Source organism: Nannospalax galili, unplaced genomic scaffold (assembly GCF_000622305.1).
Source record: "Nannospalax galili isolate Female #2095 unplaced genomic scaffold, S.galili_v1.0 scaffold389, whole genome shotgun sequence".
Classification (NCBI taxonomy): Eukaryota; Metazoa; Chordata; class Mammalia; order Rodentia; family Spalacidae; genus Nannospalax; species Nannospalax galili.
The window spans coordinates 3,245,850-3,264,676 of NW_008360310.1; the positions used below are offsets into that span (position 1 = coordinate 3,245,850).

The 18,827-nt window shown below is 44.1% G+C and overlaps 1 protein-coding gene across 1 annotated transcript in view; it reads left to right on the plus strand.

Moving 5' to 3' along the window:
• The window catches only part of Slc4a5 (solute carrier family 4 member 5), an 86,209-nt gene that overhangs the window by 47,427 nt on the left and 19,955 nt on the right, over nucleotides 1–18,827 (plus strand). The window contains exons 15-18 of the mRNA XM_008824773.3: nucleotides 2,489–2,541; nucleotides 6,819–7,019; nucleotides 15,540–15,653; nucleotides 18,665–18,826. Coding sequence (XP_008822995.1) covers nucleotides 2,489–2,541; nucleotides 6,819–7,019; nucleotides 15,540–15,653; nucleotides 18,665–18,826 — 530 coding nt within the window. The remainder of the gene's footprint in view (nucleotides 1–2,488; nucleotides 2,542–6,818; nucleotides 7,020–15,539; nucleotides 15,654–18,664; nucleotide 18,827) is intronic.

The window sequence follows — 18,827 nt, forward strand, 5'->3', positions numbered from 1 at the left end:
TGTGAACCATCTGTCCACCTAAGAGTGCCCTATGAACAGGGGATGTCAGAGCATACAGAGTGGCCTCAAAGGGCATAATGGACAGCATGTTTCTGAATTGCTTGCCTGGTCAAGAGCTTGATTATCTAGAACCATCTTCATGGTCCCAAGCCCAGCAGCATCAGTACCAACTGGGAACTTACCAGAAATGCAAAATTCTAGACTCTAGGAATCTAGAAACTTTGGAGGTAGAGTTCAACCATCTGGATATGAATTCTCCTTCCAGGGCTTCTGATGCCCTCTCAAGTTTGAGAACTTCGGCTTTATTGACCTATTTATTAGTAACACTGAGCCATGATTAGCTCCTAGCCCCAGCAAGATTATTTTACAGAGTAATAAAGGAGCCCAAGTTAGTTTTGATTAGAGAATTTGAAATGGAAAGCTCTAGACATTGAGCAGACTGGGGTAGCAGGGGAGCTAATGGTGTTTTCTTCCTGGTTCATGGGCCACCTACTGACTAACTGCTCCATTTCCCTAGTTTCACTGCAAAGCCCAGTCTAACTATGGCACACCATTAGTCTTTCTCAGTCTTCTTCACACAAGCTTGTTGGGGACACTCTTTTTGTTTAATCTTGTTCCCATGGTAACTGATTTGTATTCTATTTATGGATGCTGCAAATGCTGATTTGGCTGCTCTCAACCATAAGTGAGTACCACTTTCTAGACACTAGAATTATACAATATTTGATACTTGGACCCTTTCTAGAATTTTCTATCTTTGTTAAGGTTTCAGGTAAGCTTTATGAAGTTCTTGGTAAAAAGAATTTATAAGCCTAAATAGAAAACATCAGGATGTCTGGCCTGAAAACATTGGATGAAAACGTTGAATTTTGGGAAACTGAATTTCCCAGGCTTGGGTGTTAGCAGAGAGCCCCAAGTCGGACTTCTCTAGCTTCTTTGTCCCTCTCAACATCGCATTTAATTGTGAGGAGAGGCAAAAGATGTCCCTGACTTGGCATAAGTGAGACTTTTTCTAGGACAATTCCTCCAAACCTGTGGATTTGTAGCACTCCTGTGACTGTTCTGCCCTAGACCAACAATGAGATCCTTTAGTCACCCAGTTCAGCTGGTCCAGAAGTGACCAACTTCATATCCAACCCTGTGGACAGCTTGCTAGAAGCTGGGGGAAGCCTTGAGATTAGGCTTTTTTTTTTTTTTCCCTCTAGGTGTCTAACCAAAGGTGGGCAGCCAACAGGAGCCAAATGGGGCTTACATAGCACTTCAGATTACAGCCAGGGACTGCTGCTGGCCCCCAGACTTGCCATGGAGGACCTGCTTGGAGGAGGAAGGGAAGAACTTGCTCTCCTCTTTACCCTTGCGGACCAGAGGAGGAGAGGGGGCAAGGAGTGATCCCAAAGCCTGCCTTTGTGATGTGTGGCCACGTCCCCTGGGGGACCTGCCTATGGGTGATAGGCCATTCTTACCAAAAGGAACAAGGGAGGCCAGATAGAGTAGAAGGGGGAGTGGAAAATAGAAGGCAAGTTCCTTTACCTTTTCTCTCAGACCTGAAGAGACCATTAGATGCTCCACTTATATTAGGGAGTCTAAGGCCGTGGAAGGGGAGTGCTAAGCATGGGACAGAGTGAACAGCTTTTGGGTTCCCGTTTCTCCTTCAGGTCCTAGACGAGGGTTACAGTTTCCTTGGCTTGCATTGAAGGGGTGGATTAGACAGGATAACATCAAAGCAAACTCATTCTTACATGTCTAGCTGATCTTTATAAAACACTCATTAGCCTGGCATGGTGGCACACACCTTTAATCCTTGCACTCAGGAGGCAGAGGCAGGTGGATCTCTCTGTATAAGATCTAGATCAGCCTAGTCTATCTACCTAGGAAGTTCCCAGACCCTGTCTCAAAATACAAACAGACAAAGCACACACGGAGAGGGGTGGGATAGAAGTGTTCATAGAGGAGAGCAGGGTAGGGAAACTCACTGGGCAGAGATGGGAGGTTTATAGTTTCTCTGGCAGTCAGCCTGGGATGGGATTATGGCTCTAAGCATGAGCTATGAGACCTATGGACAAGTTAATGTTCGGAGTCTCAATTAAATGGGGACACTTTGTAGAGATTTTGGAAACTTAACAAATGAACAGTTGTAAGAATTTGGCATAGTGTACAACATGGAATTAGCTCTTTGTAAAAAGTCTGACAGCACAGAGGTGAGTCTAGTGTCCAGAAGAGACTCACAAGATGCATTCTTTGCCCGCTTCTCTCTGCACCAGATTCCTCATTCGAGTTCTTAGAAGTAGCTGTGGGCCTCAGGATGAAGCTGTTCCACTCTGGCCCTGTGGCTCCCACTCCCTCCCTTGCCCTTCATGAGAACTGATAGGGAAGGTGAAGTCAGAAAGAGAGAACCAGAGGGTGATGGGAAATGGTGGGAGCCCCTGGGAACTGCAGGCTGCCCCTGAGTAGTTGCTGACACTGCCCCATTTCCTGTGCTCCTCTACAGTGAATACAACTAATGCTTCAGCCCTGCCGACACCAAACACCAACGCTTCTCTGGTAAGTCCTTTCCTATAGAGCAGACTCTTTTGTGTTTGCTTGTAGGGGGTAGTGAGGAGAGACTCAAGAAACAGGCCAACTTGTGGCAACCCAGAAGTCAACCCCAGGAGTACCTGGGCTCTGTGAATGATGCTTTTAAGTTTATACCTATAAGCATCCATCCTAAACCGCCCCTCCATCTGTGAAGTCCCTGTGCAGAAATGTGATTCACACATACCCAGGGGACGAAAATGATAAACAGAGAAGCACACATAACACAAGGCTGTAGGCCTTGTCCCTCTAGTCTCGCTGTCTAGAACGCCCCCCCCCCCATTTCCACCCAACTCCCAGCCCCAGAATTCTGCTTATTAGGTTCTCCCTCCAATGAATTCCACCTGTCCTTTGTACCTCCCTAGTCTCCAGGGACCCCACTGTGTCTGCCTTTTCCAATAATGATAAATGGTGCCCTTCAGGTTGTGTACCAGCCTAAGTAGGTCTAAGGGTAAGAAATTTAAATCCTGGTGAAGAGCAGCACCTGGGAAATCTTGAGTGTGCCTAAGGCTCTTAAGTTGCCCTTGCATAGGCAGTGGATAGCTCAGCCTATACCCATCTCAGTTGGCAATGTAAAAACTTCAAATATAAGACTTTCAGAAGAACAGAACCAGGCAGTGCCTACCTCTCAATACCTATTACGTGCTAGAATGCTATGTGCACTGAGGGCTAAGAAGACATCTAAGAAATCAATGTATAAGCTGAGTATAGTGGCACATGCCTATAATTCCAGCACTTGGGAGGTGGAGGCAGGAGGATCTGGAGTTCAGGTCATCCTCAGCTATATATTGAGTTCAAGGCCAGCCTGGACTCCTCCAGACCTTGTCTCATCCCCTCACCCCCTAAAAAAAGAAAGAAAAAAAAATCAACACAGGGCTGGGATGTAGCTCAGATTTATAGAGCACTCGTCTAGCACACATGAGACCCTGGGTTCATTCACTAGCACTGTGAAAAAGAAAAAGTTAACATGGCCCTTGTCTTCAGATTTGCTTTTGATATGCTTACAGATTACAGAGATGGACTGAAAGTTACGGGATACCCAAACAGAACATGCCATTCATCCAATATAGGCTCCACATATGCTTTCAATCTTGGAGGCAGGAAGAGAGGCTGACTGCAGAGGCCAGGGAGAGCCTTGTGGGCAAAGTAGATGCTCAAGGCTTGGAGAAAGGTGGTTCATAGAGAAAGGCACATTCCATGCCAATGGCACATCATACATAGGCTGAGGTTCACAGAGGGAGATGCACAAAACCTGCTCAGACAACAGTGAGTACAGCAAGAGGGGTGACATGGAAGACTAAACAGGAAAAGCAGAGACAAACTGGGAAAGACATTTGGGCACCCTGGTGGGAAGTAGAATGGAACGTGCATAGAATATTTGAAAATGCTCAGTCAGCTGGCATTTAGCTGCTAGGGCCCAGAGAACAAGTACTCAGTATAGGACAGCTGCACTTCAGAAAGAATGGTATCTGAGCTCCTCTCTCATATCTGTGGGCTGTGGCAGCAACACTTTTAGTTCCCATGAACTTTTAGTTCTGTAGGGTGGCAGGCTGGTTTCACCTGGACTCAGTCACATGGCCGACTGAGCTGTCTGCTGGGAACTGGCCTCAGATGGACCAGCTGGAATGGTTTGGCCTGTGTCTTCACCTAGATAGCAGAGCAGTCTCAAGTTTCTAAAAGTATGCAGACAGAGGCTGCAAGGCCTCTTGATCTGGCTCAAAGTAATCCCTCTGTCCTAGTTTCCTTTCCAGTTGTTGTGATCAAATACCCTGACAAAAACAACTTTAAGGGAGAAAGGGTTTATCTGGCTCACAATGCCATCACTATGGGAAGTCAAGATGACAGGAACTTGAAGCAGCTAGTCACATCCACAGTCTTGAGTGGAGAGAGTGGGTGCTTGCATGGCTTTCATGATTAGTTGGTGCTCTCCTCCCTTGTACAGTCCAGGGCCCCTTCCTGCCAAGGGAATGGTGCTCCCACAAGTGGGCTGAGTCTCCCCACATCAATTAATTCCCTCAAGGCAATCTGCCACAGACATGCCCACAGACCAACCGATCTAGAAAATTCTTCATTAAGACTCTCTTCCTACGTGATTCTAGACTGTGTCAAGTTGGCAATTAAAACTAACCATCACACACACACACACACACACACACACACAAACACATATACACATGCACACACACACACACAATTAGCCCAGTTTCAGAGGAGTGAGAAAATAGACTTCAGTATTACTGGGAAGGTGTATCAATGTCACATTGTTAAGAACCATATACACAGGAAGAAATGGGTCATTGGGGACTGTTATTATGGCAAACCATCACACTTGTCTTAATCCAAACATTCAGAGTAGTTCCTTACAAGGATCTGTTTGCTTTGCTGGGCAGCTATTTCTAAACACTTGCATATTAATTTGCAAAGTTGGAGAGATGGCTCAGTGGGCACTGATTGCTCTTGCAGAGGACCCAGGTTTGGTTCCCAGCACCCACATTAGGCTGCTCACAACCACCTTTAACTCCAACTCCAAGGGATGCAATACCCTTTTGTGGCTTCCAAAGGTACCTCCACGTGTGTGCACATACAAACACATAGACATGTACATATATATACATAATTAAAATCTTCAAAAGTATGAATTAAAATTTATTATAATTTCCTTTTCTCCCTCCTTTAAAAAATTTTATTATTATTATCATTTTTTGGTCTTTTTGAGACAATGTTTCCCTGTAGCCCCAGCTATCCTGGAACTCACTATGTAGACCAGGCTGGCCTTGAACTCAGAGATCCGCCTGCCTCTGCCTCCCGAGTGCTGTGATTAAAGGCATGAGCCACCACACCTGGCTTATTATTTTTATGTGTATGAGTGTCATGCCTGCATGTATGTAAGTGTACCCATGTCATGCAATTCCCATGGAGATCAAAAGAGGGTGCTGGATTCCCCTGGAACTAGAGTTACAGATGGTTGTTAGTCACCATATGGTTGCTAGGAATCAAACCTGGGTCCTCTGCAAGAGCAGCCAGTGCTCTTAACCACTGAGCCATCTCTCCATCCCCTCTCCCACCTTTTATTACTCTTGGGATATATAAATGTAGATCCTTTGATACCCACAGGGGAGTGGCTCCAGGACCCCCTAGGGATGGTATATTTATATACCTATACACTCTTTAAAATGATGTATTTGAATCTAGCCTATATTTTTCTTTTTTTTTTTGGTCTTTTGAGACAGGGTCTCCCTGTAGCCCCAGCTGTCCTGGAACTCACTATGTAGACCAGGCTGGCCTTGAACTCACAGAGATCCACCTGCCTCTGCCTCCTAAGTGCTGGGATTAAAGGTATACGCCACCACGCCCTGGATTTTTTTTTTTTTTTTTTTTTGAGACAGGCTGTCACTATGTAGCTCCAGCCGACCTGGAACTTGCTATGTAGACCAGGCTAGCCTCAAACTCACAGAGATCTGCCTGTCTCTGTCTGGGATCTGGAGAGATGGCTCAGAGGTTAAGAGCACTACCTGCTCTTGCAGAAAACCTAGGTTCAAATCCCAGCACCCACATATCAGCTAACAAGGGTTCATAACTCCAGTTCTAGGGGATCCAACAGCCTCTTCTGTCCTCCACGGGTAATGTACAACACGGGTGCACTTACATACATTCAGGTATAACACTTATACGCATAAAATGAAAACAAATAAATAAAAAATTGATCTGCAATTGATTAAATTCACATATGTGACATCCATGACTACAAAGGATGTAAATTTCATATTTTTATATAAAATTTCACTGTTTCATATTTCCTGAATTTTAGCATCTGAAACACGAGGGTTAAGGAAGTGGCTGAAATGACCCAAGAGGAAACTGATGAGAGTATGCTTGGGAAGGAACAGAGAGGCTTTAGTGAGACTCCAGGAAAGCCAGAACCAGGGTGGGTGGCCTGGGGCAGGAGGCCTACTGAAGGAGAGAGCATCTCCTTCCTGCTCTCTTCCTCCCTGCTGGCACAGTCACACATCCTAGAACATGTTGAAGAAACTTGTATCCTCTCCCAGTCTCTCTGGGGAACTGCCTCCTTGTTCCCTGAACCAGCCTGCCCCCAGGAACAGTACTCTGTTACTGAGGGCACCATGTGAACAGGCAGATTGGGAACCTCAGAGGGCTGGTGGGTGTGGGGGCTTCTAAGACTGCAGGGAGAAGGACACATGGTCTACCAGGAGGGTCCTGACCCTTTTCTCCTGTGCTTGGTCTCCAAGTCCAATCCCCTTAACCTCACAGCGTTGGATTGGTCCCTGCTGAGCAAGAAAGAGTGTCTGAGCTACGGCGGGCGCCTGCTTGGGAACTCCTGCCAGTTCATTCCAGACCTGGCACTCATGTCCTTCATCCTTTTCTTCGGGACATACTCCATGACCTTGACTCTGAAGAAATTCAAATTCAGCCGCTATTTTCCTACCAAGGTAAGCACCCCACACACATAGGCTGGAGCTGTTAAGGAAGGCTCAGGCCTTCAGGATGGCCTGATAATCACTGATCTCCGCAGGCCTTTACATGTGCATATGCACATACACACACACACACACACACACACACACACACACACACACATACACACACACATACACACACACATACACACACACATACACACACACATACACACACACATACACACACACATACACACACACATACACACACACATACACACACACATACACACACACATACACACACACATACACACACACATACACACACACATACACACACACATACACACACACATACACACACACACACACAATGTAATTTAGAAAAAAGAGGAAAGCTCCCACTGAGCCTCCCCAGAGGGCTCTGTCCTCTGGCAGAATACAGGGCAGACACCAATGAGGCACTAGCCTATGGAAGTTTTACAGATTAAGAGCACAGATTTTTCCCAGCCCAGTGTTACAGGCTTGTAATCCCAGCTTCTTGGATACTGAGACAGGAGGATCACAAATTCAAAGCCAGCCAGGCAACATATGCCCTGTCTCCAAATAAAACAAAGGGGTTGTTGAGGTGGCTCAGCGGTTAAAAGCACTTGTTGATCTTCCAGAAGACCTGAGTTTAGTTCCTTGTACCCACATCCAGTGGCCTACAACCACCTGTAACTCCAGCTCCAGGAAATCCAACACCCTTTTCTGGCCTCCATATATGACATCAATTCACACAGACACCCAGATACATAAATAAAAATAATAAATACAAATCTTTTAAAAATAATTTTTGAGACAGGGTCTCATTATATAACTCTGTCTGCCCTAGAACTTGCTATGTAGACTAGGCTGGCCTTGAACTCACAGAGATGGGCCTACCTCTGCCTCCTGAGTGTTGTGATTAAAGGCATGTGCTACTTTGCCCAGCCTAAATCTGTAAAAAAATTTTAAAAAGAGGGCTAGGGCTAGCTTGGTGTCTGAGTGCTTGTCTAGCACGCAGGAGGTCCTCAATTGAAAAACAAACAGCAAACGAAACCCCCCCACAAACAACCAGATTTTGGACTTAGGAAGGACTAGTTTCCCTTGTCAAATCCCCTCGACAGCACTTGGTGTTTTCAGACTTTTGTCTTTGGCCTTTGTATGCAGTGTTTGTGTTTCTAGAATTTTCATTCCCTTGATGACTGATGAGCTGAAAATTTTACCATAGAAATGTTCTGTTTAACCCTGTCACACACTTTCTATTGGTTCGTCTTTTTTCCTGTGTGACATGTACTCTCTTTTGTGCGAGCTATGTGTTACAAACATCTTTTCCTGTTTTGTTAATCAGTCTTTTGACTTTCTTAAAAAAAATTTTTTTATGCTGGATATGGTTGCGCATGTCTTTAATCCCAGTGCTTAGGAGGCAGAGGCAGGCGAATCTCTGGGAGATCGAAGCCAGCCTGGTCTACATAGTGAGTTCCAGGCCCGTTGGGGCTACAGGGAGACCTTGTCTCAAAAAGACAAAAAATAAACAAAACACAAAAACCTTTTTTATTTTTTACTATTTATTTATTTACTTATTTATTGGGAAGGGGGCATATGTGCCATGATGCATGTATGGAAGTCAGAGGACAACTTGCAGGAGTCAGTCCTTTCCTTCCACCCTGGGGGTCCAGGGGATTGAACTCAGGTTATGAGGCTTGGCAAGTTCCTTTACCCACTAAGCCTTCTTACTGGCTCTACTTTGACTTTCTTAGTGGGATCTGTTGATTAACAAAGCTTCTTGGTTTTAATGTAATTAAATTCAGTATCATTTTTTTAAAGGAAAATATTGAATAGAGTTTTTTTTGTGTCACCATCTAAAAGCATTATCACTTTTCTTTCGTGTTAGTTCTGCAATCCATGAGAACTGACTGTGATGTGCAATGTGCGATAGTGTTTCTTTGTGGTTTTGTACAAAGAGCTGCTTGCTCCAGTGCTTTTTAAAAGACCACTGTTTCTCTATGGTTCTGTGAAGCAGCCTTTGCCATGTCTCAAAGGCTCCTACATGACAGGATCCCTTTCTCATTTTTGCTTTTGGTTTTTTTGTTTGTTTGTTTGTTTTTTTTTTTTTTTGGTCTTTTTGAGACAGGGTCTCTCTGTAGCCCCAGCTGGCCTGGAACTCACTATGTAGGCCAGGCTGGCATTGACCTCACAGAGATCCACCTGCCTCTGCCTCCCGAGTACACCACCACACCCGGCTTTTTTTTTTTTTTTTTTTAATTCCATTTCACTTGGCTTATTTATACATACTAGCACCACAGTCTTCTTTTTTCTTTTTTGAGACAGGGTCTTCCTAGAGCTCACTATGGAGACCAGACTGGCCTCGAACTCACAGAGATCCACCTGCCTCTGCTCCCAAGTGCTGGGATTAAAGGCATTCACCACCATGCCCAGCCTCACAGTCTTCAATTCTATCCTATAGACCAAAGTTTAGAGTGATTTTAAATTTCATCAAAATTAGGGACAGGCAAGATGGGTCAGTGGGTAAAAGTGCTTTCCACCAAGGCTAACAACCTGAGTTCAATACCTAGGACCCACATAGTAGGAGAGAATTGACTCCTGAAAGTTGTCCTCTGATCTCTACACAAATGCACGATGCCATCTGTACATGTGTACACACATACACACACACGCGCATGCGAAAAAAATAAAATGTAATTTTTTTTTAAAAGAAAATAAATTTTTGTTGTCTTCTGGAATTTGGTGTTGCAGGGAAGAATGAGGCCGCACTGCTTCACACCCATGAGGTTGGTGTGTATATTTGTCTGGGACACCAGGTATTGGAGAGGAAAAGCAGGAGGCCCAAGGTTGATGTCAGGAAGCAGCCTCGATTGCTCTTCTGCCTTATTCTTTGAGTCTCTTCACTCACAAATGTGCCCACATACGTGCAAAATATGCATATACACAAAACACCTCAGCCACTGGGTGAGAAAAGGCAGCAGCAACGGGGAATTTATTTACTTATTATTTATTTGTTTATTTTTGAGACAGAGTCTCACTATGTAACTCTGGCTGGCCTCGAACTCAGAGATCTGCCCACTTCTGCTTCCTGAGTGCTAAGATTAAAGGCGTATACCATCACCCCCAGAAGAATTTTCACTTCTTAAGGTGGAAGAGAGCCCAGAGCTGTGTATTGCTTCTTTGTATTAGGTTAGACCATGTGAAATTGCCTATATTTGACAAATGGCAAATTCATGTAGTTCAACTTAAAAGTTGTTTGATCTGGATGCTAGAAAGATTATAAGAAGAATAGTGCATGCCTCTTGATTGTGCTGCAACCAACATTTATGTTTCTCATCTTTAAAATCCACTTCTAGATAAAATGCATGAGCTGTGCTTACAGAACAGGGTGAGAGCACTCTTGCTTTGTTAATTAAAGATCAAAGTGGAGGTTTCACAGGTGAAAGAGGGAAGGAGTGAGGTGGTGGTGAGGACAGGGCCAGCAATCACCACCTACTATGATGGAGATGAAGAGGCACTGCTAAAAATTATGGAAGTGGGGATAAACTCATAGAAGGAATTTAAAAATAACATTAAAGATTTGGGATGAGAAAAGAGAAGAAGGGGCAGTATAAGTAAATCTAAACCCTCATCCATAGATAATGCTTCTAATCAGTAAATCAAAACATGAAGGCTTGGCTAGATGGCTCAGTAGGTAAAGGCGCTTGCCACCCAAGCCTGACAACCTGACTTCAATCCCTCAGAACCCACATAAAGGTGGAAGGAGAAAATTGATTCCACAAAGTTGTTCCCTGACCTCCACATGCACATTGAGGCATGAACGGCACCCCTACATCATGCACACACACCCCAAAATAATAATAAATGAATAAATAAATTTTAAAAATATGAAGCTATAAGCATGTTAACTGACATGAAAGAATCCTCGAGAACTAAAGCCAAGCATGGTTAGAGCTGGAAGGAGGATTTGTTGAGGAAAGGTGAGGTGGGGTCTGTGCGTTTACTGTCTTTTTATACTATGTGAATTTTTAACCAGTTACATGTTATTTTAATAACAAACTGGGAAGGGAAGAGTGCAGCAGACAAAGTCAGGGTGCTGTGCCTGCCTCTGCCCTTGAAGTGGTTTTTGTAACCAAAGTACAGGAGCTCATACTGCTTGTCACTTCAGGAGCTGGTGATCAGAGACAGGAGAAACTGAATCTTAAAACAGGGCCAGCAACCTGAGAAGGCAGTGAATTAGCTTCCTGAAACTGACTTCTGTCTCATCTCCAGCCAGCTGATTATGCAGGGAAGACAGGATCTGGGTGGAGGCAGTCCATTCTGGAGCTCAGTCCTGCCCTCTGCTCAGGTGTCAGCACCTTTCTGAAACATGTGATGTCCATCATCATCCTTTGTACTCTCCCCCATTCTGTAATGATTGGACTCAGGCACTCCTTGAAACACTGAGTCATTAGTTTCTGATGCTACCAAACTTGTACTTCTTCAGGGGCATCTGGACTGGTAGGAGGTGTTTATACTCAAGACAGTTAGTGTGTGCACTAAGTTAGTGACAACATGCACTAATAGCTTCCTTTCTGTCACATAGGGTACAAGTGTCTTTATAATGGGAAAAGTGCCCCATCTGTTGCTCCTATCCTCTATCACTTTCCCTAAAAAGAAATAAAGAAGACAGCAGAGGGCTGGAGAGATGGCTCAGCGGTTAAGAGCACTGGTTGCTCTTGCAAAGGACCTGGGTTCAGTTCCCAGCACCCACGTGGTGGCTAATAACCATTAGTAACTCCAGTTCCCAGGAGATTTAATACCCTCTTGTGGCCTCCACGGGCATTGCACACATGGGTGCACATACATACTTGTGGACAAAACACTCGTATACATAAAATGTATCAATCAGGACAAGAAGTTGAGTAGGGTGGGACATGGAAGGAGTTTGAGGGAGACTGGAAGGCATGGATATCATGCAAATACAACACAAATACAAATGGTAAAGAGGGTATTCACAATGACATTCTCAAAAATAAAGTTTTGGGTGTTTTTTTCTTCTTTTTGTTGAATTTTTGTGCCTTTCATATAACACATCTTGATTATATTTAGACCTCCTCCCCTATCTGCACCCCCTCCACAGCTCCCCCTCCCACCAGATTTCATGAATTCTTTCATAAGGCCTATTCTGTCAAGTTTGTTTCCCCAGATGTTCCTTGGTGTGAGTTCATCCAGTGGAGCCTGATAAGCCTTTCTAGTGTCACTTCCTTAGAGAAGACTAACTCTCCCTCACCTGGTAATGATCAGTTGCCAAGAGTTTGTCAGCTAAGGTTGGAACTTCTTATCCATTTCCCCAGTTCTATGCTGGGTTTTTGTCCAGTTTGAGTTTGAATGGATCTTGTGCATGCTGTCACCATTGCTCTAAGTTCATTGAGCAAGTTTCCAGAAGCTTGGAAAACTCGTTTCCTTGTGGTCATTCACCCACTACCCTTGGTTCTTACAGTCTCTCTGCCCCCTCTGCTGCAATGGTCCCTGAGCCCTGAGTGGCAGAGGTTTAATATAGGAGTCCTATTCAGGGACACACACTCTTCAGTCCCTTATTCTCTACAGTTTGGCAAGTTGTGGCTTTCTGTGTTATTACCATCTGTTCATGATGAAGCTTCACTGGTGAGAGTTGAGAGATGCATTAATAAACTTTCTGCCCCCTGTTCTGCTGTGTTCTGTGAGTCTTAACTGTAGAGGTTCCATTGTAGATGTATCACTTAGGGCTGGGCATCTCACAGACACTTACGCTCTGTGTCTGACCAGTTGTGAAACTCTGTAATGGGCTCCATCTGTTGCAAAAAGAAGCTCTTTGATGAGTGGTAAAAGGTATACTTGTCTGTAAAAAATAAGGATGTATATTTAGCATACAGTAAGAAATTATGGTCTAGGAATATGACAGATTTAGGGTTTTTCTTTAGGATCTATGACCTTTCCAGCCATATGTATTTGGCTATGTTTACAGTACCGCACATTAGTTCCCTCCTATTGAGTGGGCCTTAAATCCAATTAGATAGCTGTTGATTACCCCCAAGATAGAAGTGCCACTACTGCACCAGTCATTAATAACCAGTTGCAGTTATTAGGCTTTACAGATGGGTTGGATCATTGATTAATTTTCTCCCTTAGTTGCTTGCAGAGTGTCCTTTGATACATTTACCTCTGGTTTTACATACCACCTAAGCATTATTTCTCTCTCCTGTCTCTCCTTGTATAACTCTTCCTCCCCCCTTCCCAGTTAAATATCCACATTTTCCCCATTTGTCCCTCAATAACACCTATCTCCTACTATCCCCCCCAATACTCTTCTTCCCCTTTAGCCCCATAGTTCCTTTCCATTTTTCTGACTCATGCAATTACATCAGGATATATACTCACATCTAAGGATTTGGAGCTAAGATCTACAAATGAAAGAGAACATATGCCACTTGTTTCTCTGAGTCTGTGTTACTTCATTTAGTTCAACAGTTTCTAGTTCCATCCATTTACCTGAAAATTTCATGATTTTATCTTTCTTTACTGCTTAGTAGAACTCCATTGTATAAATATAACACATTTTCTTTATCCACTCATCAATTGAAGGATATTTAGGTTGTTTCCATTTCTTAGCTATTGTGAAAAAAGCAGCAACAAACATGGCTGTACAAGTATCTCTGCAGTAGGATGAGTCTTTTGGGTATATGCCAAGGAGTGGTATAACCAAACCATATAGTAGATTTATTTTCAGTTTTTCAAAGAGTTCTCCACACTGCTTTCCATAATGGTTGCACCAGTTTGCAATCCCACCAGCGGTAATTGAGGGCTCCTCTTTCTGCACATTCTTGCCGGCATTTGGTATCATTTGTTCCCTTGCTCTTAGTTATTCTAACTAGGGTAAGATGAAATCTTAAAGTGGTTTCAATTTGCATTTCCCTAATTACTAAGGATATTGAGCACTTTTTAAGGTGTATCTTAGCCTTTTTTTTTTTTTCTTCTTTTGAGAACTCTCTGTTCAGATCCATAGTATATCTTTCAACTGGGTCATTTGTTTTCTTGATTTTTTTTTTTTAGTTCTTTGTATATTCTGGATATTAATCCTCTTTCAGATGTGCTGCTGGTGAAGATTTTCTCTCACTCCGTGGGCTTCCTCTTCACCCAATTAGTTGTTTCCTTTGCTGTACAGAAGCTTTTTTTCATTTAATGAGATCTTACTTGTTAATTGTTGACCTCTTGATTCCTGAGCAACTGAAGTCCAATTTAGAAAGTCCTTTTCTGCACCTATATCTTATAGAGTACTGTGTATGTTTTCTTCTTTTTTAAAAAAAATTTATTTATTATTTTTATCTTATGTGTATGAGTGTATTTCCTGCATGTATGTGAGTGCACTCGTGTTGTGCTATTCACAGAGGTCAGAAGAGGGCTTCGGATTCCCCTGGAACTGGAGTTAAGGACGGGTCGTAGCCGCCATGTCAGTGCTCTTAACCGCTGAGCCATCTCTTCAGCCCTGTATGTTTTCTTCTAATGCTTTCAGTGTTTCAGGTTTCACATTAAGGTCTTTGATCCATTGAGAGTTGACTTTTGTGCAGGATGATAGACGGGTCTAATTCCATACTTCTACACGTGGAGATCCAGCTTTGCCAACACCATTTGTTAAAGACAAGAATTGTTGCCAGCACGTTTCCTCCAGTGTGAGTTCTTAACACCTTTGTTGAGTATCAGGTAGCTGAAATTACATTCACTTATGTTTGGATCTTCTATTTTGTTCCATTAGCTACATTTCTGCTTTTATGCCAGTACCATGCAGTCTTTATGACTATAGCTCTGTAATATAGTTTGAGATCTGGTATGGTAACTCCCCCAGCATTGCTCTTTTTGCTTAGGATTGCTTTGGCTATCCAGGATCTTTTGTGATTCCCTATGAATGGTAGAATGATTTGTTCCTAATAAAAATAAAAAGCTCAAAAAATATTTTAAAGGAGAGGGCAGGTAGACAACTGGTTGAGAAAGGGCAGGAGGTCAGATCCAGATCCTAGCATAGGACAGGTCTCCTGCAAACAGAAAGACTAGAGACTCTTAGCCAACAGAAGGTCTGGGAGTATTCAGAGGTCCTCCATGAAATAGAGGGTCCTCCCTCCAAGTTCAGACAGGATGTAAGGCCTGTCATGTTTCAAGGAGCTAGGGTCTCCTTCTGGGTTCTACTCACCATGTTTGCTGGGTGGCCAAGTTCAGTCTGTGTAGTGGAACATGCCTTCCTCAAGGGCTGCAACAGCCACATGGACCATAACTCCCACTCTGACCACTGCATCACAAGCACTTGAAACCGCCATCACTCACTTGTACCTTCAAGGTGGGTTTACCACTACCTCCATCTTGCAGAACAGGAAACAGTCTTGGAGAGATGGCAGACTTCCCCAAGGTCGCTGAGCCAGGCTTTGCTCCCGGCCCCGCTGCCTTCAGCCTGAGGACCGGGCCCCCCAGCGGGCCAGGTACTAGGCTCACTTCCTCCTCTTCTTTCTGCAGGTCCGGGCCCTGGTTGCTGACTTCTCCATCATTTTCTCCATCCTGCTATTCTGTGGAATTGATGCATGTTTCGGCCTAGAGACCCCCAAGCTGCACGTGCCCAGTGTCATCAAGGTTTGCCACTTGCCCCTGCCCTGGACATTCACTCTGCCTCCACTTCCTTTCCCTTCTGCACTTGGTCAACATTCTTAGCCAGGAGACCTTGTTGGTTCTCTGAGTCTGCTTTAGCCCTTCCTGTTGGGCTCCTGGGGCGGTCATTTGAGAGGACATGCAATGAAACTCTGCTGTGTAGGAAAAACTCTAATCGTCCCTCTAGCCCAACTGAAGCCTCCAGGTTCTATATGAAGGTTTCCAATTCCCTTACCAATGGCAGTCTACTAGCTGGGCCCACTGGGACCTGTTCAAACTGATCCCTTGGAACAGTCAATCCCAAAGCATGGCCCCCGGACTAGCATCATATTTGTTACCATGGAACATAGAAGTGCAAATTCTCAGTCTCCTGTCAGACCTAGGGAACCTGAAAACACATCCACTATTAAGAGCTCTCCAGGTAAGGCTGGATGTGCTTAAGGTTGAGGTCCATAAGATGGCTCAACTGGCAAAGGTGCTTGCCACCAAGCCTGACAACCTGAGTTCAACCCTGGGGCCCACATGAAGAGAATTGACTCACCCAGGTTGTCCTCTGACTTCCACAGGTGCACTGTGGCACACAAGTACACACAAAATATAGACTTTTTGAAAGAAATTACCCATTAGTACAGAGTTGGTGGTTTGCTTAAGGCTAAATTCAAGCCCTCCCAAGTTCACCAACCATCTAACCAAAGTAGGGAGTCCAGCTTCTAGAACTTACCCTCCCTGCCTTTGAGGTCTTGATCTTAAAGGTATTATTTAAGGTTTTCCCCAAGTAGCTTAGACACATCTCATATAACTCACATTGGTTGTTGGTCTTAAAATAAAAGTAGTTCTTTCTAGGAGCTGGGGGAGATGATCTAGTGAGTAAGAGCCCTGGTTCTGCAGACATGAGGACCTGAGTTTGACTCTCTAGTACCCACATGAAAAATCAGGCATGGCTGTGCATGCTGCAACCCCAGCATTCTGGGTCAGAGATGGGAAGATTCTGAGAGCTCACTGGCCAGCCAGCCTAGACAAAACTGTGAGCTTCCAGTTCAGTGAGTGAGCCCATGTCAAGGCAATAAAAGAGGAAGACACCTGATGTCCTGCTCTGGCCTCTGCACTCACACATATATGCAGTACACCAACATACACAATTGCAACACACACACACTACAACACACACACATACATCACACACAACACATACACATAAATAACACACACCACACCCAGACATACATATACCACAGAAATACATACACACTACCAAACATACACCATACACACATATCACACAAACATGCACACCACACATCATACATATCATACACATATAACACACATAAAACATACACACACAGACCACTCACACCACACAAATATATACATCATACACAAACCACACACACTACAACCAATACCTACAGCATGCACATTTAACATACATATATTATGCACACCATGCATCACATATACCATACACATATGTAACATACACACTGCACAGTAAAAACATGTAAGTACACACATACCATATACCACATACATATATACCACACACACCAGGCACATATAATACACACATAAAACATAAAACATACACCACACCATACAGCATATACACATACACCATATATGCAAATATAACATACACACATACACCAAAAACACCCACAAACACCACACAGCACACACACATATATTACAAACATATATATAAACCACACACATACACCACCCACTACACAAACTCGCCACACACATAACACACATATACCATACTCAGATATATCACATACATATACCACACACAACATAGAACATACAAACATGCAGAACACTCGCCATACATATGCAAAAATACACCACATGCACACACTTCATATATATCACACAAACTCACACCACACATGTGCAACACATATACCACAACCACATACATAGAGTACACATACTTACACTGCACACACCACACACACATATATGACACATATACACCATACACACAGCACATACCCACACCATACACGCCACATGCATACACATAGACCACATGCTCACACCACGCATGCACACACACCACACATATAGACCATATACACACCTATACACCACACACATATACCACACACATACATGTACACCACACATATATAACACACACAAATACTACACACATGACATACACATACACCATTCACACACACCACACAAACACACTATTCATATACCACACTCAGATATACCACATACACCATACACATACACTAAACACACATATAACACACACATACACCACACATACAGCACATACATACACCACACACATGTAACACACACATATACCATATACACTGCACACACACACCATACTTACATATACCACACACAACAATGCATACATATTCACCACACACTCACAGACCACATATACACACTCATCACAATGCACCACATGCACAAGCATTTACCACTTGCACACATGCACCACACACACACCACACACACATACACACACACACACACACACTCACACACGTAGCACCTCTTTCTCTTCAGTGCCCACCTCTGCATCGACCCTTGTTCTTGACATGGCTGTCTGAACTGATGATTGGTATTTTACAGGCTGCTCTCAGAGCTCCTCAGTCAGAGGCTCAACAGAGGCAGAGGCACCATGGGGCCCATCAAGCACTCTGTTTCATGGGGCCTCTGTTCACTGTCTTTTCATGACTAGTGACTGTGTATGCCCTCCTGGCTGCCCTCCCACCTTCACCGGTTTTCCCGCCAGCCATGGTGTTGCAACCCATTATTTGGTAGTTCTGTAGCCTGCTATCTGCAGCTTCCTGTGCCTGTCTTCTGTGGATCACCTTAAAGCTGCAGGTGCCTAATGTTTATAAGGAAAATATTGTACTTGAAAAGTATCTCCCAGAGGGGAAGGCGAGACAGTGGGAGAGCAGGGCAATGCTGGGACAAGGGAGAGAGGAAAGGTCCTCTCCACTTGTTCCACTCAGCCCACACGGCCTGACCGAGGCTGGTTCGTGGCCCCCTTTGGGAAGAACCCATGGTGGGTGTACCCCGCAAGCTTCCTGCCGGCCCTGCTGGTGACCATCCTGATCTTCATGGACCAGCAGATCACAGCTGTCATTGTCAACCGGAAGGAGAACAAGCTGAGGG